General features: G+C 47.5%; 10 protein-coding genes across 10 annotated transcripts; 4 read left to right on the forward strand and 6 right to left on the reverse strand.

The window, feature by feature from the left end:
• Positions 1-739: 739 nt before the first annotated feature.
• N7487_004814 (40S ribosomal protein uS3) lies at positions 740-1,775 on the reverse strand (the record flags this gene model as incomplete). The annotated part of the gene is made up of 3 exons (XM_056872561.1): positions 740-1,066; positions 1,158-1,471; positions 1,622-1,775. 3 exons carry the CDS (start codon positions 1,773-1,775, stop codon positions 740-742), a joined length of 795 nt encoding a protein of 264 aa, XP_056730281.1.
• Positions 1,776-2,140: 365 nt separating this feature from the next.
• N7487_004815 (phosphatidylinositol-3-phosphatase YMR1) lies at positions 2,141-4,441 on the reverse strand (the record flags this gene model as incomplete). The annotated part of the gene is made up of 3 exons (XM_056872562.1): positions 2,141-3,676; positions 3,852-4,358; positions 4,418-4,441. The coding sequence occupies 3 exons, from the start codon at positions 4,439-4,441 to the stop codon at positions 2,141-2,143; spliced, it is 2,067 nt and encodes a 688-aa protein (XP_056730282.1).
• A 1,143-nt stretch (positions 4,442-5,584) lies between these two features.
• N7487_004816 (putative respiratory complex assembly protein Rmp1) lies at positions 5,585-7,864 on the reverse strand (the record flags this gene model as incomplete). Its single annotated transcript, XM_056872563.1, has 1 exon — positions 5,585-7,864. The coding sequence occupies one exon, from the start codon at positions 7,862-7,864 to the stop codon at positions 5,585-5,587; it is 2,280 nt and encodes a 759-aa protein (XP_056730283.1).
• A 274-nt stretch (positions 7,865-8,138) lies between these two features.
• On the reverse strand, positions 8,139-9,403 carry N7487_004817 (N-terminal C2 domain-containing protein; the record flags this gene model as incomplete). Its single annotated transcript, XM_056872564.1, has 5 exons — positions 8,139-8,718; positions 8,776-9,188; positions 9,244-9,267; positions 9,323-9,339; positions 9,391-9,403. The coding sequence occupies 5 exons, from the start codon at positions 9,401-9,403 to the stop codon at positions 8,139-8,141; spliced, it is 1,047 nt and encodes a 348-aa protein (XP_056730284.1).
• A 369-nt stretch (positions 9,404-9,772) lies between these two features.
• Positions 9,773-10,183, forward strand: N7487_004818 (uncharacterized protein; the record flags this gene model as incomplete). Its single annotated transcript, XM_056872565.1, has 1 exon — positions 9,773-10,183. The coding sequence occupies one exon, from the start codon at positions 9,773-9,775 to the stop codon at positions 10,181-10,183; it is 411 nt and encodes a 136-aa protein (XP_056730285.1).
• Positions 10,184-11,533: 1,350 nt separating this feature from the next.
• On the reverse strand, positions 11,534-11,983 carry N7487_004819 (uncharacterized protein; the record flags this gene model as incomplete). Its single annotated transcript, XM_056872566.1, has 2 exons — positions 11,534-11,808; positions 11,863-11,983. 2 exons carry the CDS (start codon positions 11,981-11,983, stop codon positions 11,534-11,536), a joined length of 396 nt encoding a protein of 131 aa, XP_056730286.1.
• A 3,349-nt stretch (positions 11,984-15,332) lies between these two features.
• Positions 15,333-16,469, forward strand: N7487_004820 (uncharacterized protein; the record flags this gene model as incomplete). Its single annotated transcript, XM_056872567.1, has 1 exon — positions 15,333-16,469. One exon carries the CDS (start codon positions 15,333-15,335, stop codon positions 16,467-16,469), a length of 1,137 nt encoding a protein of 378 aa, XP_056730287.1.
• A 1,841-nt stretch (positions 16,470-18,310) lies between these two features.
• Positions 18,311-20,500, forward strand: N7487_004821 (uncharacterized protein; the record flags this gene model as incomplete). The annotated part of the gene is made up of 1 exon (XM_056872568.1): positions 18,311-20,500. One exon carries the CDS (start codon positions 18,311-18,313, stop codon positions 20,498-20,500), a length of 2,190 nt encoding a protein of 729 aa, XP_056730288.1.
• Positions 20,501-21,229: 729 nt separating this feature from the next.
• Positions 21,230-21,620, reverse strand: N7487_004822 (splicing factor 3B subunit 5 family protein). Its single transcript, XM_056872569.1, has 2 exons — positions 21,357-21,620; positions 21,230-21,282 (listed from the first exon to the last, which is right to left on the reverse strand). The coding sequence occupies exons 1-2, from the start codon at positions 21,597-21,599 to the stop codon at positions 21,271-21,273; spliced, it is 255 nt and encodes an 84-aa protein (XP_056730289.1). The 5' UTR covers positions 21,600-21,620; the 3' UTR covers positions 21,230-21,270.
• Positions 21,621-21,802: 182 nt separating this feature from the next.
• Positions 21,803-23,661, forward strand: N7487_004823 (tRNA-specific adenosine deaminase; the record flags this gene model as incomplete). The annotated part of the gene is made up of 3 exons (XM_056872570.1): positions 21,803-21,956; positions 22,108-22,150; positions 22,233-23,661. The coding sequence occupies 3 exons, from the start codon at positions 21,803-21,805 to the stop codon at positions 23,659-23,661; spliced, it is 1,626 nt and encodes a 541-aa protein (XP_056730290.1).
• Between the last annotated feature and the right edge of the window lie 322 nt (positions 23,662-23,983).

Below are 23,983 nucleotides of genomic sequence, written 5' to 3' on the forward strand. Positions count from 1 at the left end.
ATATGTATGGAAATTTCTTAGATGATATTTTTGTTATGAAATAATAATGGCGACCCTGAATGGAGCATTGCATTCTTCCTACTCTTATAGTTCAGTTGTGCACCCGCAAAAGTACGAATCCTCTCGTGAGACTAGAGATATGTATCCAGCTAGCAGTATATGTAGGTATTCAACCTGTTTTCATTTCTTTCTCCCCGCGTACTTCTTGCCTACATATTTAGATTAAAAGGCAGAAGAGATATCACCGAATTACCACCACTTAGGAAATATATATAAAGGAAATCCAATAGCTCTAAATTGGTTAGCTCCATCCGAGAGCCTGTCAATGGCTTGATAAATATATATATACACATCCTAGTTGAAATTCTCCAGTCACATCTAAACCAAAAGCTATATGCCAATGATCCGAAGGTGGACACGAGAGCTATATTTCTGGATCTAAATCCCCCATACTACGCAAAGTAGGACGCAGACACGGAAACAGATAATATATATCGAAACTTTGATTCCAGTATATGATGCCTGATATCCAATGGCAAGGAAAGCCTCTTCTTGCCAATATGTACCAGACCTCGAATCTTCCAGCTGACCTTCACCGCATTGGCCAATACAAATTATAGAATAGCGAATAAAAGGCTTTGAAGGTCATGTAATTTTGATTGCGTGAGGTAGAGTATCAGGTTAGGTTAGGACAGATGGAAGAAAAGGGAAGAGCCGGGCCTAATGTAGATAAAAACATTTACTCCTGAGCGAAAGTCTCCGCACCACCCTCTGCCTCTGCGGCCTGCTGCTCGGCAAGACGCTGCTGCTCGGCGGCCTGCTGAGCGGCAATAGCCTTGGCACCGTAGTCCTGGCTCATGGGCTGGAGAACGGGCTGCTCCTCCTTGGGCTCGATGATGGTGACCGAGTCGGGGAGAGTCTTCTGGGGGCCGGCCTTGCCCTCGGGGTCGGAGCCGCGCATGATCTTAACCTTGATACCGAGGACACCCTGGCGGAGGAGAACGTGACGAGTAGCGGAGTCAATGAACTCCTTGGCGGGCTGACCGGAGTGGATCATGAAACCGTCCTGTTACTTGTATTAGCCATAATATTCTTCCTCAACTGGTTTTCGCGGGTCGATTCGTCGGGCGCAATTTTTTCCCCTAGGATAGACGTACGGTGAACTTCATGGACTTGGCACGGGCAGCACGGAGCTTTCCGGACACAACAACCTCGCAACCCTTGGCACCAGACTCCATGATGAAACGGAGGACACCGTAGCAGGCACGACGAACGGCAAGACCGTTAAGGAGCTTGTAGCGGAGGGACTCGCACTGAGCGACAGCGGAGAGACCGCGGTTCTGGACCTTGGCGGCGTAGAGGGAGACGGAGTTCTCGGGGAACTTGAAGCGCTTCTGGATGAGGGAGGTGAGCTCGCGGATGCGGCGACCCTGCTCACCGAGAACCTCCTGGGTGTGGGTGGCACGGACAACTGGAAAGCCCGTTAGCATCAAATCCCCAATTCGTATTCCGTAGATCCCATCGCGATCGTAAATCTTTCTCTTCCTCCTCTTTCCAGGCAATTTCAACCAGCAATTTTCAAGCGATCACACGAGGGATTGGTTTTTCGGGTTCGACGTACTGATGTCGGTGACAGTGGGAGTCACACGGACTTCCACACCGGAGTAGCCCTCCTCGGCCAGCTCGCGCTGGAAGAACTCGTTCAGCTCGGCATAGAAGACACCGTCGGCGACGAACTTTCTGCGCTTAGAAATAGCTCCCTGAACAGCGGCCATTTTGACGTTCCTGGTGGTGGTGGAATCGGGGGTTGTCGACGGAGGGGATCGTGGTCGAGAGACTTCAATTCTGAGAGTGTATTATTTAGTGGGGATTTTTCGGGACTAGGGCTGCTTGCCCGTTTGGGCCAGGGCTCAACCCTCGCTTGCCGGCGCCTTTCCTGCTTGGTCCTAGCGTTGGCACCTTATCTTTGAGGCAATATTAAGGCAATAAGGCAGTAACATTTATTACATTTAAATACCTACTCCGTAGGTACTCCGACACCATTGGACGAATCACTTTATTGGTCGCATGAACGCGGATGCATAGCATAAAATTGTAAATGCTTGAAAATCATATCCGAGTCCTTTGATATTACCTCGGTTCATTGCATCTCTACTTCTAACTCGGTCGGTTTGTCGGTGCGCTCCGCTGGGAATGCAAGCTTAGATACGCCCGACGTCACAGCAGCTGTCATCCCCGATACATCAGTCATTTTACCCGCACTGTTTGTCCCTGCAGTCTCAATACCAGTCAACACTGTACTTTGCGGGATGTCACTGGGTGTCGCCGAGGAACGGGGCCCGTTCATCTCTGCGTCTGTTCGACCGAATACCTCATTCCACCACCGTGTTTCATTGACCCGGGGAAAGATGAGTCGTTCCTTTCCGCGCTGATTGTCGTCAATGACAGGGTCATACTGAGGATTCGTGAATTGCTCCCGGCGAGCGAGGAAGTAATCCCAAACGCTACGGGTTCGTTCACTGGCCTTGCAATCCACACGTTCTTTCTCGCTGTTGAACAAGAATGTGCCAAATTGACAGGAGTAGAGATGATAGAGCAGTCGTCGCAGGAAACGCTCGTTAAACTCAAATCGTGTCGGATGTTGATGAAGCAGCTGATATGTTGCATCCAAGAACTGATGGAACACAGGGCTCGTCTCTTTTGGTTTGGTTATCTCCTTCTCGGACACCCCCGAGCGCGGTATAGTAGGCTTCTTCACGGGAGTGTCAGAGTCATAGTTTTGAAGCTCTCCATCTGAGTCCGGCAAAGAGTCACGGCTATTGTTGTCTCGACCAAAGAATCCCTTGGCACTCAGGAAAGCATTTTCAATAGCCTTCCCTGCACCCCCACCGTCGCCAAAGGCACGGTTGGGATCTCCGCCGATGCGTTCGTTTTCGATCTGGAACCATTTCTCGCTGTTTAAATGACCAGACCGGTGTCGGAACATGTGTCCAAATGAAAGCCAGTCTTTCTCTACCAGCACCATGAAGCCCTCCAGGGTCCGAAAGTAGGGGTCCAAACAAATCTGGCTCAGCGCACTGAGCTGGCTCGTACGGTCCCAGCCATCAGAGCAGTGGATCAAAACATGAGAATGAGTAAGTCCAACTTGACGAGTGATTAGCCTGGCTCCCTCCAAGATTCCGCCAATATGCTTCAACCAGCCGCTGCGCGCTAGCTGGTCACGATTTGGCCCTAATGGGGTAACATCTGACTCCTTCAAAGCATCAATCACCTTGTTAAGCGAGTCTCGCATAACATGGATATTGTCAATGCCAAGATATGCCTTGGTAGCGAATTTGTAGTTGTCCATGTTCTCCGATCCAAGTCCAACAGCCTGCATGGCAAATGCATTCACTGTAGGGCGAGCGTCTACGATCAAATTCGACTGCTGGGCACCATATATCGAGCGATGATCTTCAGGATCGCCACTTGTAGCGGCTAACAAGTCGTCCTCAAGTTCCTCGGCATTGTTTAATTCAGGAACCATCACCTGGCTCGTTTCTGGGCTGCTGGAATCTGGCTCTTTCTCTGTGGCCGAGAAACTTGCCAACGGCCGCTCGGAACGAGAAGTCAAGAAGATAGCGGACAGAAGCTTTTCATCTTGAATGCTTCGGTTCTGACGGACACCGACCAGCGGCTGTGAGCTTCTGGTGATGGTGCAATTATTGACAGGGTGGAAGTACGTGAGGGCTGGAATTCTTGCTCGAGATCGATAGCGCCCTGCGTAATTAAGTGTATTGTCGGAAATGGAACAAGGTACAGGGATGAGGGCAGGATAGGTCGGAGAGAACTAGGATGAGTCAGTAGAGCACAGTCGGATTGGTTTGTGAGCATGCCTCATAGTTCATGTTGATCTCTGAAAGGCGCCATGCTTTCCCATCGTTCAAGCAGCCCTGGCGTGCCCATTCCTTGCGTGGGTCATACAACTCCCACCCATTAAACTCCTTTTCTGGCGGGGGAGGCTGATAACTAAAGGCGTAAAGCTTATCGATACGACTGGATTTGCACGTCCACTGCTTGATACTTTCAAACACATCCCGTGCTTTGTGCTCATTTACAAAGTAGAAACAGACGAACGTGAAGTCTCGGCATCGGAGGCGGATAGAAGAGAGCTGGCGGGAGGCGGCGGGAGCTGGCCGCAGGGTGCAGAAAGCGATGATAGGATATGTGATCCAGAGTTCTCTGGGCCTTGTTATCACGCCCTTTATCTGGTCCTCTGGGGAGATAGGTGGGGTGTGCGAAAAGATGAGGTGGTGAGGGGTTAGATGGAGGGTACCATCGACCTGCTCTCCGCGGCGAGCCAAGGTCACATTGTCAACCTGGAACGACATGATCGGTGAGTGGGATGTTTGTAGCGCTCAAGATGGGTTCTCCGAACCTTAGCAATCCGTGTTTTCTCCATGCCGTGTAAATCACTGGCGCGTGACCTTCATGCTGAATATGCTGGGTGAGGGGAATGGTGTCGAACAGTAGGATCGGAGGGCACAACAAAGATTGCGAGTAATATGGATCAATATAGGTACATATATTTTTTTATTGTGGACCTTTAATCAATCAACTGACTGGAATCAGTCTTAAACACCTGCCTGGGCAGTCCTGGAGGTATGAGGCGCGTGAAGTAGTTGGGATGAGAAGTGTTACACGTCACGGGCCTTGATCAGCTGTGGGGCCCAAGGTCACGCCGACGACCTACAACGTCTGTAGGCATATTATATGTTGTCTATATTGTTGTTATACGCGAGAATAGAACGGTTTAAAACGAGGCATCTTGGCTTATGGTTTAAAAATTCTCTAGGAAAACTCGGAGATGCACAGCGTGGGTTAACTGAACACTTAAAAGGTTGAGTATGAATATATTGACCTTCCAAGCGTATTATGTTAGACTGCTGTCCCCAGTCCTCCAGATAGTAATTGATTATATTAACTACTCCTCATCTTCTCTATGAAAGCAAAATTCAATTTGATGGAGCGGGCTTGGAGTGGCCAATTATGCCTGTGGATTGTATAGCGTACAACGTAAACGTACCCAGTTATATTATAGCAGAATATCAACCTAGATACGAAGATCAACGAGGTACCCCATTAGTAGATTCAAATGGGCCATTAGTTCAAGATCGTCAAAGCCTATTTGACACGATTACACGGCATCTCTAGATTACCTTGATCCTGAGTTAGGTCACCCAAAAGATAGTCAATGAGCGAGTACCAAAAAGAGGCGCAGTTTAAAACGTCGAGTGATATCATGTTTGTGACAGATTTGGTAAAATGCTTAATGAAGTTTCTAAATTATGACCGCCATTCTTACCTGGTGTCTGTGAATAGTGGGGTTTTTTTTTTTTTTTTTGATTTTTCGGTAATTGTGTATATTCAGGGAGACTTTCTGACTAGCTAGATTAAAAGCCAAAACATAATCCAAGTCTAAACCTTGGAAACAAATGAATATTTTACATAATGTACAGTATATACAGACCCAAGACGCCGCCATTCCATGATGATGGCTGTTGATGCACGCTGTACAAATTCAAAAAAAAAGCGACCCATGCTGTTAATCCACATATCTTTTGCCGTGGATTTTGAACGCCATGTCACACGCCGCGTTGTAGAACGAATGGAATTCATGATCAAGGTGCTCAGATTGACCATTCTCTGCAACCGAGTCAATTCTGGGTATCTCCATGCCCAGAGAGACCTCATTTGTCCGAGCAGCAAGGAGCGAACCGCTTTCGTAATACCGGTAGTCAAGTGATCGTCCACAGAAGTTGTACTTTTGGACAATGGCACCTCGGATGTCGCTGAGTGGAGGGAACATGTATTCGACAGCGACGCTGTTCTCTGCCATTGATTCGTCCAACTTTTTGGATTTAGCTTTTTGTGAGGCAGGCTGATGAACAAGTTCACAGGGAAGAGTAATGTTACAAAATATAGGGAGTGGAACAGGGCCTTGCGAAGCCTCACTGCGGACTATTGAGCCCTGGAGGGAGATTTTGAGGCTTTGCAGCATTGCTTGGATTTGTGGCGACGAAGGCTCGGGGAAGATGTGCCCAGAAGAGCTTTGCGGGAGTTCTGGGTTGGAAGATGGCTTGGACAGGAGGTCTTGGGAAACAGTTCGTGTAAAACGCAGGTCCAGACCATTTTCCGGAAGCAGGTAATCAACGTTGTTTGTGGCAAGAATAGCCTTTACGCTGTGGACGTCCACGCCATCTAAGTTTGAGTTCATGGCTACTTCGATTTCGAGTTCCGGCGGGGATCCTCCGTTGGAGGTTGGAGATAACCGAAGTCGATATAGCCGTGCGTCATTATTTGGGCGGATAGGCGTGAGTGAGTTGATGAAACGCGACACCAGAGGTATATCGTTTGTGAAAGCCCGTGGAAGGGACAGTCTCCCCAACTCTGCCGGACTGATGGCTGTATCATTGAAAGAGGACTTTTGCATAAAAAGGCATTTCCCAACCACGGCTGTCACAGATTCATGCAAACCAGGGGCCAGCCCGGTTTTCGGAGTAGTGACTCGGAGAAGCTTCAATAGTTCATCTGAGAGTCGTGTTTGATGCTTATCGAAGAAAGGAGTTTCAAGGTTTTCTGCCTCCGCATTTTGACTGGAAGACATCGCCCACCGGAACCACGACTTTTGCTGCTCAAACCACGAAGCATGAGCTTCTGGTCTGTAGCTATAAGCACTCGCAAGTTCCGAGGCAGGTAAATATGTTGAAAATGGCGTCGATGGAGATGTGGTGTTGGATAAAGCCAAGTTCAAGGTCCTTCGTGCATTATCTGCTCCCACCTTATTTTCAGCAAGATAGAGAATCTTTTGCGGTGTTCTGTGCGCTTTATGTTCCACAAACACCCCATATGTGCTGTTAACCCATTCCAAAAAGTCCGGGGTAAAAACCTGTATGGTTCCATCTCCATGGGAATAAGGCTGGATTCCAACATCATCTTCGCAAATTCTGCCAGTGGCATCAATGATAATCTCGTGAACAGACTCACAATCATTTCTCTTGCCAGTAAGTGATATCAGGCCGGCAGATTGCGTCACATCAATGCCACAGCCATGGAGACTAGCCAGCTCGTGGAAAGAGAAATGCTCGGCATGGAGAAGCAATGATATGAACTGAGCTGGTATGCGGAATTCCAACTGGCCACGTTCACCATCAGCCACTAGCTGCCAACAATGCCGAACAATCGTCTCGGCAGCCCGGGATTTCCCTCTGAGGCCCTTGGTCTTTCTCAATGATGTGTCCTGCGACTTGGAGTTGCTTGGTCCCCATGTCCAGTCTTTCTCTTCTATCACAGCATTACGGTTGTGCTCTGAAATGAAGTCCGATAATTGCTTGTATGTGAAAGAGGAAGCTAATTTTGACCACAATGCCTCGAGATCAGCAGTAGGCAAGATCTGTCCCAGTTGATACGATCCACGGACCTCATCAATTCTGTCCTGGACCGACTTGTCGCTGGGCGATGAGCTCTCGTCATTAAGTTCATCCAACATTGCGCTGATTGTGCCGCTAGATTCATTTTCGGGGCTTTTGTTGCGATGGCGATTTAACTTTCGGCGGCGACGTGAAGGTACAACAACGATTTGTCCTGGCTTTCCAAGTGAGTCCACATCTAATGTGAATCTGCCTGCTTCATTTTGTCCGTTATATTTCGGTTCGCGGTTTCGTTCGGAATTGGGTCCATCGAAAGCTTCGCGCTCATGGTCGCGACTCCAGTTGCTCTGGTATCGGGGAAGAACGGCATGTGGGTATGACAATAGCGGTCTCCGATATGAAAGTGACTGGAAGCTCAGAAGCCCCAGCTTTTTCCCTGAGGGGCGTCGAAGCATGACAGAACAGTAGGCCTATTGCAAACGTGGAGAGGACAAATTATCCTACAATCACTTTTCTCCGGCGATAATCGGGGCGCTAGGCCGCGATAAGAAATCGATTTCTGCCTCAGGCAGCAATTACATGACCGTAATATCTACCTACCATGTACGATGAACAAAAATTCTTGAATTACTTCTTCGGCTGTGTAGAACAACCTTTCAAATGTATCTTTCAATTGTATGAGAAAGGGATTATTTAAAGTAATGCTTAGCGCAAAAATGTATGTAGAATTCATTCTTTTGGTACAACTTCCCAGCTGCGCAAATCCTCTCTCACATCAAACTCAGAAAGCTCATTTTTTGTGTCTGGCGCCTTCCATGCCCGACCCTTGACTCCTTCATACAACTGCTGTTCAATGCTACCGCTCTTTTTCTGATGCCCAAGCGCAGCAAGAGACTCTGGGGCCTTACTGCTACTGTGTGAGCGATTGCTGGAAGTACTTTTGGGGCGCCGTTCAAAACTGGGTGACAGCTTTTTGCCGGAGCGGCTTTGGCGTGGGACTGCCTCTGCGCTCAATAAGGAATCTCTGTGATCACCTCCTGATATGCCAGTGTTGGCATTTTGTGCGTTGCTCCAGCAAGAACCCCCAGCAAACAACTCTTCAACCAACTTATCAGCAGGCAGATCACAGGCTCTAGAAGACCACGACGCTGCTAGAGTGCGTCGATACATGTCTTGCATATCTGCTATCTCCCGACTCTTGGTGTCAATAGATGGCAGGTGGCCAAATTCATCGGCGTTGATAGGTAGTTCGGTGGATTGAACAACTCCGGCAATTCCTCCAAAGACGGTGGCAGATTTCAGCTGGGGTCTTTCATAATCAGTATTGACGGTGTTGCTCAGAAACAAGTTTTGGGGCTTCGCTTACGTCGTAAAGTTGCGGTCTCCTTCCAGCTGACGCATCGCGATCCCGATCTTGACAGTACTGTTCACTTTACTTTCATGCATCAGGTATCGCCGAATGATCCCTTCATCTTCCTCGGTTTTGTCCACGTATTCGGCGAGATTGAGTTTGATTTTACCAAGCACGCACTTTTCGGATATGGGTGACGTGGTGTACTCTTGTATGACTTCAAAGTTGAGTTCACACTCCTGAAGAATTGATGTCCTATCAATTGTAAGCCTTACTTGAAGGCATTTCTCATAACCCCAGTAAGCGCGGTGATCTGATAGAATTGCTTTCTCTGTGTGGCCTTGGTGTTCCGTGGAGCTTGATGATGGCAATCGCCATCGCACAAAAGCAACGCTGTTGCCCAAGGGGACATTATTGATATCAATGATCTTCGAAAGGTCAGAAATCTTGACAGCATTTCCATGGTTTGTGTATAATGCGTACCCTCAAAATGAGCTCGAACCTAGGCTGTAACAGAAGTCAGTTACAAATTTATTTCACTTGGGCTTATCAGATAACGCACTCGCCTATTCTTGGGGACTACCGCGAGTTTGTTAGCTTACATCAATCAGCAAGTATAGAGGAACATACCAAATGCCTGCATGTTAACGGTCACGTCACCGGTTCAAGCTTGTGGGAACTCAGATATCACAGGCACATCAACTGGTCCACCCAGGACCGGCCTCGAGGAAATATCTCGATCTGGAGCTGAGAAGAAGCCCAACTAGCATGAATTTAAAACGTCAGGTAGTGATAGAGTCGTCAATTTGGCTAAGAGTCCTCCCCGCATACGCCGCGGACACTATGGGCGGTGAAGTGTGATGATGTGGCAGAATCAATAACCAGACTGTGAAGGTGACTTCTACAACATACGCCAGTACTCATCTCACCTCTTCTTCGATAACGTCAGGCGATAAATACCTGTTGCTTGCGAAATACTACCGTTTTTTTACCTTGCTATCACTCCACAACCATGGTGAAACCCGAACCTACCCCTCCTGCTTCATCTCCCCCGGCCGAAGCCGTAGCCATTCCTTTGGATTCAACAACCCGCGTCACCCCAATCCACCCTGATCTCGTCGAAATAAAACTTCCAGATGGACCACTGCCATTATACATCTATCACCCAGTAACATGCCAACCAATCAAACCTCGAGACTACCAAACCGAGCTTAAGCAGCTGGAAGAACAATACAAATCACGCGAGGCCGCGCTCCATGCGCAGGAACAAATTGCCAAAGAAGTCAGAGACAAGATTGAGACTTCTAAACGGAAACGAGAGGAGGTTCAAAAATCCATGGACAAGAAGGTCAAGGAACGCGATACTGAGATGAAGGTCGTGTCCAAGTTTCAAGAGACCAAGGCATCGGACGTTCCGTCTTGAGGCAGGCGATACCAACTTTTCTTCTATACCATTCAGACATTCAGACCACAAAGGAAAAACCAAACCTTTTTTTCATGCTCTTGTCATCTTTCCTGGTGGACAGACTACCATTCACAAAAGAGACTTGGTTCGTTCTCAGCCGCGCTTGAAAGAACTCTTCATTCATGATTCCGGTGAAGTTAAATTCCTCGTGACTTCCCATGGATCACATCGCCATCATCTCCAGCATTTCCGAGAAAAAGAACACCCTTTTTGGGTCAAAATGTGAGGAGACAGGCAAACTAAGGATCATGCGCCCATGTCATGTCTACCCATGTGAGAGTTCGCTTGAACAATACGACAATAGACTCTCCAATCCAACTGAAACATCTTGAAGCAAACATAACTTGCCTCTTTTGGGAATTCCAGGACTGGATCAACAATTATAACGCCTCGCGCGAACAACGCCAAACTTTATGGAAATCGACGAGCTATCATTACAACTAGAATATCGGGACCTGTGAAATCGATGCCGAAAATTACAGTCTCTGGCGCCAGAAATAGCCGAATTTCCACCCGTAACTTTGGACTCGATTTTTTACCTTGGGTCCTATAGGCAAATTAGTTGTTTATGGGATGAGCTATAGTAGAGAAGCCCTATAAAGAGAGAAGATCCGAGTAATAGAATTTCCGTGGTTAGTCTTCAGTGCAGACTAAGCTGCATTTACACCATAGACTCCTACTCTTCACTCTAAATCTATCTACTATTAATGAAAGGATTCAATGATCAATGAAACACCGTGACAGCCGAGCGGACCTAAGCCTTCGGGAGAAGTACAATTGTGGTAAAAAATACATCTCCGCGTCTGTCTCCCCTAGGAACTTGGGGGAAACCTCTGGCTATATGCCAAAGACCCACGAGTTCTAGCTAGCATACAAAAATAGGGCGAAGAAGAACACAGCTATCCTCCTTTCTCGGTTGCGTTTCCAAAACGACTATTTCCCAGGTCGTAGGTCACCAACCAATCGCCAGCGGGCTCAGGCTCAGGCAGTTTGAGCTCCGGATTGTACTCTAATTCATAACACAGCACATTCACTAAAACCGATGTAAAAAGTACACTCACTTAGGGAGGGGAACCCTGTCAGTTGAACCAATGAGGACCTCGGGAGACAACGTGACATTACCACATGTTCGAGCTAATAAGAGTCACAGATAACATGGAAAGATAGTACTTTAGCTTCCGTCAACTCAATATAATTCCAAGGTTACTTTCATACAACGCTGAGACCAAACTAGCTTGGCTTCCACATATATCTCCAATGTGGTGGACTCTGATCTCCTATAAGATAAGATGATGACCTCCCATCATACTAAGATGCATGAGACGTAGTCTCTGAGGCAGAGCTTCTTAAAGAAGAGTTCTCTGTCGGCAGGATACTGTTCAGGCCCGAGGTGTCCGGCTTGACCGAAGTCTCAGTGTTGGCAGAAGTCGTGGCACCATGGGTATCCTTCTTCGCCACGCTGGCTGTGTCCACGGAAGTTTCCTCCTTATTATTGTGCTCGACTAAGCCTTCAATACTGCAGCAGTAGCGTGGGTAGTCTCGGTATTTTACTGTGCAGCAGTCTGGACAATGTTCTCTGCTGCCTGTACAAGAGAAGTGGTGGCATCTGATGTCATGAGGTAGCGCGGTGTCCTTACTGTTAGCCTCTACCTCTGTGCTCGCACTAGCTCCCATAGATGAGGATACCTGGGCGACGGGATTGACTAGTGCGATTCTGGGGAGCACCAGGGTCAAGATCAAGGCGGTAGAGAACCCCATACTAGGCCGTTGCTCTGTTAAGAGGTAACTTGACAGTGGGAATCAGTCGTTTGGCGCGGGATACGCCGTCCCTGTATTAGTATATTGCTACATAACTTGTGCATTATTGCGGGAATCTGTGTCAACTCGCCTATTCTGTAATGTAGTAGATCTAACACATTATGCAAACGTCTGCGTGGAGCGCCGCCCTACAGTCCTATGCTCCACAACTTCGCTCTTTAACTATTTGTAGGCACCATTGCTGGAAATATGTGTCATTACGCTGAAATTTTAGCATCAGTTGCTTAGTTTTCCGCCAGGTGATATCCATTATCTCATGGACACAGCTAGAGGAGCAGCCATCAATGAAGGGATACATATGCGGCTATTAAGGCAGGTGAGATACAACTGGAGTAACGTGCTTCTTAAAGGGGTAGATGACCATCCTTTATTAAATATCAATCCCTAGTAGTAACCTAACAATCGTCTTATGTACCAGTGTGCCAATAAATACGGATTAGTGTCAGGAGTGTCAGTCATTGAGCTAGTTTATTATTGAGCTAACGACAAGCCATACTTACCGTTGAGATAATAATGAAGAGGCTCAAATTTTATATTGGTTAATGTAATTTGTTTAGTGGTGATTTATAAGAAGTTCAGTTCTTTAGGGCTATAAGAGCCAGCTATATAATCCAAACATATAGAAAGCTACAGTTTATGCCTACAACGTATATAATGTACAATATTCTTTTGAAAATGCAGTAATATGTCTCCTTCTTCATATTTGCTTTTTAATTGGCAGCGCGAGTCAGGTTTGATGAACAAAATCAGAGGCTACACGCAGAGATTATAATATCTTCATGAAGCCAAGAACGTCAACTTGTTGCTAATGCTACTAGAGACATTTTATTTTCTATACCTGGTGCCAATACCATTATCATACTCAAATACCATTCTTTTGTAGGGTGAACTGGTTCCAAGGATCCCAACTGGCATATAAACCGTTCGGAGATTCTCAGGCCAAACGCTTTCCTCGGAGGTTTGGGCACAACCCGACAATCTGTGACACCTAAAAATAACAAAGGAAAGTTTAACAAGGCGTTTAAAAAAAGGAGCAGTGATCTATGAATTATTATTTTCATGATCAAGTAGTCTAATGGATGCCTACGTGGAACTCTGAGCTCGCTGCACCACTCATATATGAATGAGCCACTTGGGTATGTTCCAAGCATAGGTCGCAGGGAAGCAATCATTTGCCATACCTAAAAAGCAATGGTTTATTCTGGGTTCGCCTAGGATTCTGTCCAACAAACGGTATATCGTGTAAATAATGGGGCATTGTCTGGCTTCGTTTCAAATCGAACATCATCAGCACATATGAGTCATAACCGACGCAGTCTGCAAAACGCAATGGATTCCAAGATACTACTTAACTCGTAGAGGGGTGATTTCACTATCCCAACTTAATGGCAGCCTGACAATCATGAAACCAGGCATGATATGGACCCGACGGAGCTGAGTTTCAGTACCCGCCTGACTGTGGATGTGGTTAAGATCTGCCTGAGATCCCAGCTCCCGACTCTTGCCAACTCATATCTCTTCTCCAACCGGTTTTCGGTAAAGCAAGAAAATGAACCAAGTGAAGCAAGAAGCCATACTCCATAGTGACTACATTGTACGTACAACATAGGGCTTTTACAGACATGTGGGGCCGGAGATATCCGCCACAACGTGGCGAGTAACATGCACCGCCTCATATCTATTTTAGGAAAAAGCAACCAACTCGGTCGCATATTTTTCCACACGCTATGTTGTATATGCCCACCCTTCTATAGATACACAATGACAATGACGAAACCCCCGACTCAAAGCGAACCCCCTGGTACACCCACATCAGACCATGTGACCGAACTCATATGCAGCAGGGATTCCATTTTAGGGAAGAGGCAGAAGGCAAAGGGCGCCTGCAGAGAAAACAAAGTAAGATGATATCATTGAAAACTTGAATCATGTGGATAAGACAATAAGAAACGGTATTTCAGTACGGAGAGTACGGAGTACACAAGGGCTAGTGGCGCCGTCCCAAAGTCTGGCAATGGAGGCTCAGCCCAATGGCAGATCGTAACAGGGATCTCAGCTTTCTGTGCATCGGCCGGTCTCGGTTGGTCTCAGCGAATCCCAGCCCTGAAGTGACTCAAGACGGGCTCTGCCCCACGCTTGCTCGACCCTCCATCAGCTGAGGTCTACGACTCTGTATTGTCTTAGCGGCACTCGATAGGTCCAAAAAAAACCTTGATATGGTTGTTATGGTTGTTATGGTCGTGTTTCGTGTAATATTATTAATACTGTAAACCTTCCAAGGTTGGGAAATATTATTTTCTGTTAATATCCTGGGATATTGAAGTACAGTATTGAACCACATTGAAAAAGGGATCGAAACTAAGTCTTGGCTTGCAGGCTGCAGCCTAAATAGAGTCTTCACCTAAAAGCATGGGGACTCTAGTGTCTCTAGTGTTGAGGATCCGGTATCTCTTTAACGATGTGTAGATCTTGGCGCACACTGAAATATGCACATCGCCCAGCTGAGAAATGTATTTAAGTCCCCGCTAATAGTAGATAGTAATTTGATCGCTCTAGACGATCTATGGGGACTCGGAGGTTTTCTAATTCTTTCTGTTTAAGCCGTTTCATGGATCATTGGGGCTTAGCTGTTGCAGTTTAGGGCATCCTGCAGCTGTTCTGGCCAAATGGACGTGCAACGGGTGTGTGAGACTGGCACTGTGCGAGTGAACCCATCAAATTTGATGAAACGTTTGGATCTCGTGCTTTTTTAACCGTTTCAAATATTCAAGTATTCAAGTATTATCGCCACTGGAGTCTTCAGGTTGCAGATCGGGGAGTCCGAAATGTGCCATAGACTGATGTACATTTGACTCCATCAGCCTGCATACCACAATAATACCGTAGAAAAACATGAATTCCTGATGTTTTTTTTTTTCTATGTTTTCTTCTATCTTAAGAGAGAGAAAAGAGAAAAAAAAATGGAAATAATCCCAAAATTAACATATTATTGTGGCCATTAAATCTCCACTTATTGATAGTTCCCCCCTCCTCTTATTATTCTTCTTGACCATCCCTCTCTTTTCTTTCTATAACCACTCTTGACTTTCATGTCATCTCCTTTCTTTTATATTCTAATTTCTGTTTTCGCGCATTCGCCCGCACTTTAATATACATCTCAACACAATTCCAAAATCCAACAACATTTTGTGTGGGCGAATGTCGCCTTTATGATTTATGTTCTATATTCTACATTCTTTTATATCATCTATACCAACGCCGGACGTATCACCTTTCGCACAGTGTCATAATGCCAACAGTCCTACTCCCATCTTCCGCCGCTGCTTTTGCACCGCGATCATCCCCGAATGTTGTGTTGAACACCAAGGTTGAGCCTTGGTTGACCGCCACCCTGAAGCGAGTAAACCGGGTCAAGCGTCCTTTGAACAATGTTACTCAGCATACCCGGTGTCTGACAGAAACGCTCTCATCGAAAAATGCCATCTGGACCTTGTGTTCCATGATGTTCACCAAGGCTCCCCAGACAGAGTTAGAGAAGAATGAGAACCAGCTCTGGGAGGCCCTGCACAACCACCAAATGATCCACATGGAGGCCTATGTTGTACACGTCGACATGGTCTCCCGTAACGAGGTGGCCTTTAAGTTGACACCGGAAACTATTGAATCCCTAGTTGATTTCCACAAGGAGGTCTACTCGGTGGATGCCGCCGCCAATACATACAACTGGTCGGGAAAGCATGGTGAGCTGAAGAGATTACAGGAGGAGTTCGTCCAAGCCGCCAACAAGTTTGTATACCGCGCCAATGCCCAGGCGCTGGAGGGGCTAGAAGAAGACGGCGCTGGAGAGCTACTGAGTGGTCGCAGCGAAGAAGCAAAGGCAGCCATCGGCAAGCTCTTTGTCCCACTGGTTGCCCCTTCACCACCGGTGGTGGATGTCATGCGCCCAATCCCTATCCTGCCTAGTTCGACAGGCCCAGAAAACTGGTGGCAGAACCCGGTGCCCCAGCCAGCGCCACTCGAGTCGTGGAAAGTACTGTCGCCCAGCCCCAACCCGGCCACCACGGGTGATTCTAATCCGAATCTTTGGGCTAGTCTCAGTTTCAGTGATGCCCAGCTTGCCTCACCGACCCCGTCTTACAGCCAACCCTTCACCCCCTCGCCGTTCCAAACCTACGACTGCCTGCCGACCACTTGCATGCCGGCCACATCGGCCGCTATCAGTCCGCTCCCGTTGCCGACCATGTTCCCAAGCATGCTTGTACAACCCTGCAGCACGGCTGTCAACATGGGTATGGGGGGCTTTAGCTGGGGGACTTTGCTCCGCTGCCATATGGCACGATTGCCTAACTCAGCTCTCCTGAGTAGACTCGGTGATGTCGACCATTCCCCAGTCCAGGCTCCCCCGGTTCGTGCAACCTGTGTTTGAGAAACGTAGATCGTTTCTTGAAACTAGATGCGCGCGCAATTTTTCGGTTTCTTCACGACTCCTAAACTACTCTCCTCTCTTCTTACCGGGAACCCGATTCCAAGCAACGACAATTCGCATTCTTGACGGCGTTCTCTTCGATTTGACACTGTGCATCTGTGATACTCCCTCCTGCCTTTTGCATGATAACCAGAATTATCTTCTTTTTTCTGCGCTTGTTTTGATAGTTTTGATGTTTGATTCCAGCGTCAGCGATGTTTTTTTTTTTTTTTTTCTTTTTTTTTTCCATTTGCATTAAGAAGCGGCGGGACGGCTCTCTGTTATGTTTCGTTTCTTTTGTCCTGCATATATGTCATGAAGACTGGTCTGCCTCACGGCATGTGGAGGATATGAATTTGGACGTGGAATGTCCAATATTATGTTTTCGATTCTTATGTCGCAGCTTGCTGGAAAGGGAAGAAAGCAAGCTTGAGTTACTCGACTGGACTGGGTTCAGCGTGTGCTTTTGCTTTCTTCCCTTTCTTACAGGACCTGTCCTTCTGGTACTGGGTACTGGACCGGCTAGTTCTCTTTATCGGAGAATTGGAGGATAGGTTTATGCGACAGCGTCACCTTCTTGCATCTGTGATGCTTCGTTGGAGCACGCACTTTTTGTCATCTTTGGTCCGAGGAGGTGAATATCAGCAAGACGAGTGTGAGAGAAGATTGCCTTCAGCCCTCGTCAGACTTGAGCACATCCGCCTGTGGCAGATATCGAGCGCAAAGGGCGACGCACTGGATTTCCCCCCTTCGGTCTGTGACCTGGGGATCTTCACATCCCGCCCTAAGCGACGAGTGGTCTGAGTGGCAGTCATCTCCCCCCTCTGAGCTACGAACTCACCTCCAATGGCCATATTTGGCAATGATAGATTCATCTCCTATCGCCTAGGCTGGGTTTTAGAAATTCCTGGGCAAGCTTGGTCTGTCGGGGGGTTCTTTCACTGGATGGAAGAGCCCTTCATTCTTTGTCCCGACGACAAGAATCAGATGCTCGATCTAATAGATACTCTCCTTTTATGATCTATCTGATCGGGGGGCTGGCCCCTTGCGCTGGCCGCTTCTTTTCTCTTGGTTTTATGTTGATCCGTCAGCAGTTCTGTTCAAATTCAAATGTTGTATGTATCTCTTTAGCTTATGTAGTTTTAAAAAGTGCATACACAATTTCTTCCTCTCAGTCTGTATCTATAACTCGATATTCGTATTCGTTAAAAAAAAAGGAGGACTCATAGTTCGCAGAAATCTAAATATAAATCCATCAAGATCCAAGGCAGCCCCATACTCTTGCAATATATCTACTATCAGGTATATTACCCCAGGTCTGTATGACGTCAATCGCCAAGACAGTCCTGCAGGTAACATCATTTTCCAAGTTGATCCTACTTTTGTTCACAGTCACTCCCTTGACACCTCTCTCTATGCCTGCATTCTAACTTTGGCTTGTTTCATATGTTATACGATTTCTTTGCATTGTAATTCTATTGCATTTGTCTCTTGTCGCTTATCTCGGATTTACCACGTGTTTCATCAACTTATGACCTAAAACTTTTCTACAACGAAACAGTTTTGCCTGAGCCAGCTTTTGAGCATTGCTAGACATTTCAGTCTTCATAAATTCCGGAGACCCGGGTCTTCAGTTGTCCGCCACCGCTTATCCCACCTCCGTGTACTAATTCCAGCACACCACGAGCTGACATAACCCCCCGCTACTCGAAACAACGTCACTGCACTACCGACACAACTTGGAATTTACAAAATCGCAGAAGACTAGGACTTGAAAATATAGAAGGCCTCTTACCGCACTTATGGCTACCTTACACGAGGCCCTCCAATGCCTCAAACCAACGTTATGGGACGAAGTTCCCCGGAATCCTGACGAGCTCCGTGACTACGTGCGCGAGATCTTCAAAAATAGCCGCCTGGTAGCGGAATCACTTCCAGACCCCCCAATATCCGACAACGATAACTACCCCGGGTTAGACGACACGAAAAATTCCGCCCGACGAATCGTCCCATCGTCCGCACGAGTGGGAGAAACCGACCCAGAGATTACAGACCTGCAAAAGGAATGGGGGAAGCCACTCAAGATGGGCGGAGCAAGGGACAATCCATTGGACGTGACAGTGTGGAAACTTTCCGCAAATGACGGTGGGGGCTCATGGTTCGGGCGACGGAGTGTGCATGAGGGTCTCCCATTCTCGCGGTGGCGGAAGAAGCTCTCAACTGAGTACGACGAAACGCTCAAAGTAAATCGCAAGAAGATTGAGAAGGGACAGACGCCTGACAGGTGCATCCGTGGGATCGGTGCCGAAGAAAAGATCGAGAACATTGAGATCAAGGACCATGATGGTTCGGTTCTGGGAGATTTAATGGTTTACCATGTCTCGGCGCAGTTTCCCAAACCTACTGCTCCACGCGACTTTGTGGCGCTGATAATCAATTCCGATTCTGGGTTGCAAGCTGGCGGAACTAAACAGCCTGGTCGCAGCTGGATCATGATCTCTAAGCCGTGTGAACACCCCGATATCCAGCATAAGCAGGGGTATACTCGCGGACAGTATGAGTCTATCGAGCTCATTCGGGAGATTCCTAAGAAGAATGGCAGTGGGAGCAGCTCCCCTAGCCAGGGGAGTAAGAAGAATAGTGATTCTTCATCCTTCAATCTGCAACAGCCTGGAGGGCTACCTGGGCAGGATGGAGCTGGGGATGAGGGAGATGAAGAAATGAACCCTGTTGAATGGATCATGGTCACTAGGAGTGACCCGGGTGGCAACATTCCGCGATGGATGGTGGACAAGGGAACACCACGAAGCGTGGGAACGGACGCGGCTAAATTCATTAACTGGGCTCTTCAAGATGACAAGCCGCCCAAGCAAGAAGAAAGCACGGGTACGGAAGGTGCAAATACTTCAGCAGGCGCCAAGGCTCAATCGGACGGGGAGTCTCCAAATGAATACGACTCCGACCAAGAAGACGACTCGGATTCTGATTACGAATCACTCAACAGCGATGGCGAACATTCGCATCATGGTCTAATTGCCAGTGTTACCAGCTTGCTCAGTAGTGGACTGGAACGGTTCGCACCACAAGTTCTAGGCTACGGCGCCCACACCAAAGTATCGGGTGATATCCCGGCCGGGGACGAGGTTTCCTACATTGATGCAGATGGCATGGCACACTTAAGCCCAAATAGTGTCCAACAAAATAAAACAACGTTGGACGCCGAATCTTCAAGATCCCGTGAGCATGACCATGTTTCACTCTCCTCAGCCAATTCCGCACAAGAAGCAACTACCATTGACGAGGTAGCACACAACAACATGTCACCGGAGGAACTGACCGAAATGACAAAGAATGGCAAGCTTACTTCCCATGAGAAAGAGCTCGCAAAGCTGGCCATCCGCAAACGCGAGGTTGAAGACAAGCTAGACGAAGTCCGCGCCGAGCTCGACAAGTTTCAGATCTCATCACAACCACCTAGTGTCTCAGGGACCCCAGTGAAAGGCATCAGTGAAGTAGACAGCGACACTAACGGGATGCGCAAGCGCGCAGCGACGAATAGGTCTTCCAGGCCCGCCAGCACTCGCACACAGCAGAGCCAGAGCCACCCGCAGGACGAGATCAGTAATGAAGACCAACCATCTTCTACGCGGACGGAAACCCCCGACCCGCCACCGCGTCTCCCCAAAGCAGCCGCTCAATTTCTCCATGGAGAATCTAAGCTGCTTAAACAGCTGCGCAAGATTGAGGCTAGCCAGCTAAAAATTATGTCGAAGATTCAAGCGAAACAGAGAAAGGATGATGAGCGTTCGCAGAAGTCCAAGTCCAAGAACAAGTCCAAGAACAAGTCTGAGGTTGATAACTTGAAGCAAGAGGTACATGATCTCAAGAAGGAGGTCAAGCAGCTTCGCTCTGAGCGCAAGAAATGGGTCGACCTTGTTTCTTCGTTGCAGGCGGAGAATACAAGGTTGGCGGCGAAGTCGGAGGATGCTTAATCGGTGGATAAACCATAATTCCATAGTTTGTACATACTATACTGCATGACTTATTTTCTAGCGTCTTCCTCTATTTGTTTATTTTTAGCTTTGGACCGGGGTCTGATCTGTCCAATGGTTCTATAACTACATACTTTGCCCTGTATCTATTACTACATCTATCTACGGAGTGAATTTCAATATTTCATATCTTCATATTTTAAGTATTATGACTAGATTATGATATTTCTAAGCATGATCAATCAAGTGAGATACAGCTCTGGGGCGGTTTCTCCCAATTATTGGGTGTAGCTGAGGAACCGAATTCTCGACAAGCAATACCAGGACATCCGTTACGATGCTAGTTCCAAGGTTGGGTATATGAGACCTTGCTGCTGGGGGCATAATTTCATGTGGTAGGCGTGCGTATCACAAATTGTCCCCCCTCACTGACAGAATTGAAGGATTCTTGAAGTCCCGGAAGCCAAAACGCGGGAAATCCCTAGCCCAGAGAGAGGGATCTATTGGCCTTGTTCCATAGAGCGTTTCGTATGTTGAGTTGGAATTGCTATTCCATATTGAGGTGATCGAAGGGGAAACTGAGAAAATGTATCTTTGGCAGTTTCAAAATGCGTACACAGAGGGATTTATGTCATGTCAGCAAAGTTGCTGAGCTCCAGAGCTGGACTAGGGGGTGGTCGGGGGGTCGGAGGATCTGCTTTCCTGTATGGAAAGCCAAGGACGTGACAAGGGGTATCAAAAAAAAACAAAAATAAACCACACTAAGTAGTTTACTCTTGAGTCTAGATCATTGGAGGGCACATGTTAGTCAACCCATCTTGTATTATGTTGAGCAACTCTGCAAGACACCACATACCTCTGGCGGATTACCAGCACCTCTGACCATTTTCTCCAACATCATTGCGCGCACCTTCTCTTTTGGTTCGCCCATGCCGACGGCCATGTAGGACAGCAGGGGAGGGTGGCCGACGTAGGAGGAGTAGCTGTCACGGAGGATGTTGGAGGTCCACTCGTACTTGGTTGTATCGGCGTGTCCGGTACCGATGTAACGGGCCTGGAGGGCCTCGAGGTTCTGGATGGTGCGGAGCTTGTCGGCCATGGTGGATAGTAGAGACGTTGGTGTTGGATTGAGAAGAATAGCGGGAAGCTCGAAAGAAGAAAGAGAATATCGACGCCTTAGGCACAAAGTATATGTTATCACGTGATCGTATGGCTATCTTGAGATTCTTCCATCCTGTCTTTTGCCTTTAATAAAGGATTTGGGGATTTAGGAAATTGTCGTTCGGACTATTATAATACCCAATGTCTGTTGATACATCTGGTTTATCATTATCGTCCCGAATAGCATCGCTGGTTCATGCACATTTCGATGCTCTGCCAGCGCGCAGCAAACCAACCATATTTCCAGATGGATCGAGGGAATGGATTCCAATGACCGGTATTGTGGCTGTCAAAGGTATGTTTGTAACTTAATATTTATAAGCGAGTTATCATCCTCGTCCATGTATGTACAGTGAGGGAGATGGGTCGATTCTTTGCTTTTTACTTCGCTGTCACACATCTTTTTTCATTCAAATAGTAACATTTTTGGGTATGTTCGTTTATAGGAGAAAACACACCTTTGGAAAGCCTAACCTGCATATCTGTCACGTAAGTTTTGAATTTTCTACTTGCAAGTCTGACCAAGTCATATGCAAGCGACCTATATGCAAAAAAGCTGATATTGATGTAGGAGTGGCGCTAAATGCTTGTCGGCATCTCATATCCCACGCTGCAGGGGCCTTGTACTACATGACTGTCATGCTGAAATATTGGCCATCCGAGCATTTAATTATTGGCTTTTGACAGAGTGCAACAGTATTCTATCCCGGGAAAAGCAATTACCGAATGGCCATGATACCCCCGATAATGAGAAGGTCCCGGATTCTCCATTCATACAAAGGAGAAAGACTGAAGGGGATGAAGATGGTATTATTACACCACCCACAGAATGGCCGCCTTTTGAGATTCGGCCTGATATCAAGATTTACATGTATTGCACATGTGCTCCTTGCGGCGACGCAAGCATGGAGCTCTGCATGGCAGCTCAAGAAGATGCGACACCCTGGGAAGTCTTACAGCAAGAAGGTCCTTTTCCAAAAACTCAAGACGCAGAGGTCCCAGGTACAGAGACCCTTCTAGATGGGCGGGCCCATTTCTCTCTTCTCGGAGTCGTGCGTCGAAAACCAGCGCGCATGGATGCCGAATCCACGCGCAGCAAGTCCTGTTCAGACAAGCTTGCATTGCGGCAGGTCTCCTCCTTGCTGTCCTGTGAGACCAGCCACCTCATTGCACCTACCGAAAACGCCTATCTGGCAGGTCTGATTCTTCCCGAGGACGAAATCAGCCAAGTTGGCTGTGACCGCTCCTTTGGTGAGAACGGCCGAATGCAGGCATTGGGTGGGCGATATTGGCCTAGGGAGACAAAAGTTAAAGAAAACACACCGGGGTATCGATTCCGGCCATTCCAAGTTCTTTCGGTGCCTAGCGAAGAGGTGGCAGCGCTTTGGCCCTTTGCGAAGCCAAAACCCGTGCCTTGTCCTGCAAATTCTTTGGAGCAGGAAGGAGACTCTTTGACGTCTGGTGCAAAAGTTAAAAAGAACAGGCCAGGGAATGTGAGCGCCGTTTGGGTATTGGCTCCCTCGTATAAACGCCCATCGGCAATGACTATGGATACTGGCAGCAAGTCAATGCCAACTCTTTGCCGTTCTAAAACCGGCGTATATGAGACTATTATCAACGGAGTGAAACAAGGAAACCGGGCATCCTCGCCGGGTGCCCGCGGGGCCTCGTCTCTATCCCGAGCTAAGCTTTGGGCTCTTCTTCGCGAAATTTCGCCTACCTCAGTTCCACATACCTATCAAACCGACATCTCCCCAACTAGATTGCTGTCGGGTACTCCAAAGGCTGAAGATCCACACGTCAATACAGCCCAGCACCATATACCAGATATAATTACCTACCAGGATTTCAAAACCCCTAGCAGCTTGGAAGACCCGTTGCAAATCCGCATGCAGGCCATCAAGGATGCTAAACTGGTTCTCAAGGGATGGGTGGCTAATTCAGGAGATGAATCTTGGGGCTTGGATGTTTTGGTTGACCCCAAAAAGCGAAAGCGCTGATTGTGTCCAGAGGATGAAAGATCACTCTGCGTCATGTACAATAACTCCGTCATATCCTCCTTTCAAGATTTCCATTGGAATATAAGATAATTCGCATCTGAACAAAAAGAGCCATGCGCTAGTTTAAGAAATATCCTGCTATCAATAACAAAGGGACTGGCTTACTGTTCATAATTGGCATCAGCCCTTTATCGCTGTCAAACAAACCACTGCCTAGTCAACCAGGCACCGAGGCAGGCTTCTATGAGTCGAACGGAATGTCGACAATGGGATGTTTCTCGGTTTTCCTCGGGTGCTTTTGATTGTTAGATCTTGTTGCTTT

This window comes from Penicillium crustosum, assembly GCF_028827405.1.
Source record: "Penicillium crustosum strain IBT 35664 chromosome Unknown utg000002l_segment0_segment0, whole genome shotgun sequence".
Taxonomy (NCBI): domain Eukaryota; kingdom Fungi; phylum Ascomycota; class Eurotiomycetes; order Eurotiales; family Aspergillaceae; genus Penicillium; species Penicillium crustosum.

Bases quoted from the DNA above. Each gene is read 5' to 3' on its own strand.
- N7487_004822 (XM_056872569.1), bottom strand. From the start codon at position 21,599: ATGGCCGACAAGCTCCGCACCATCCAGAACCTCGAGGCCCTCCAGGCC.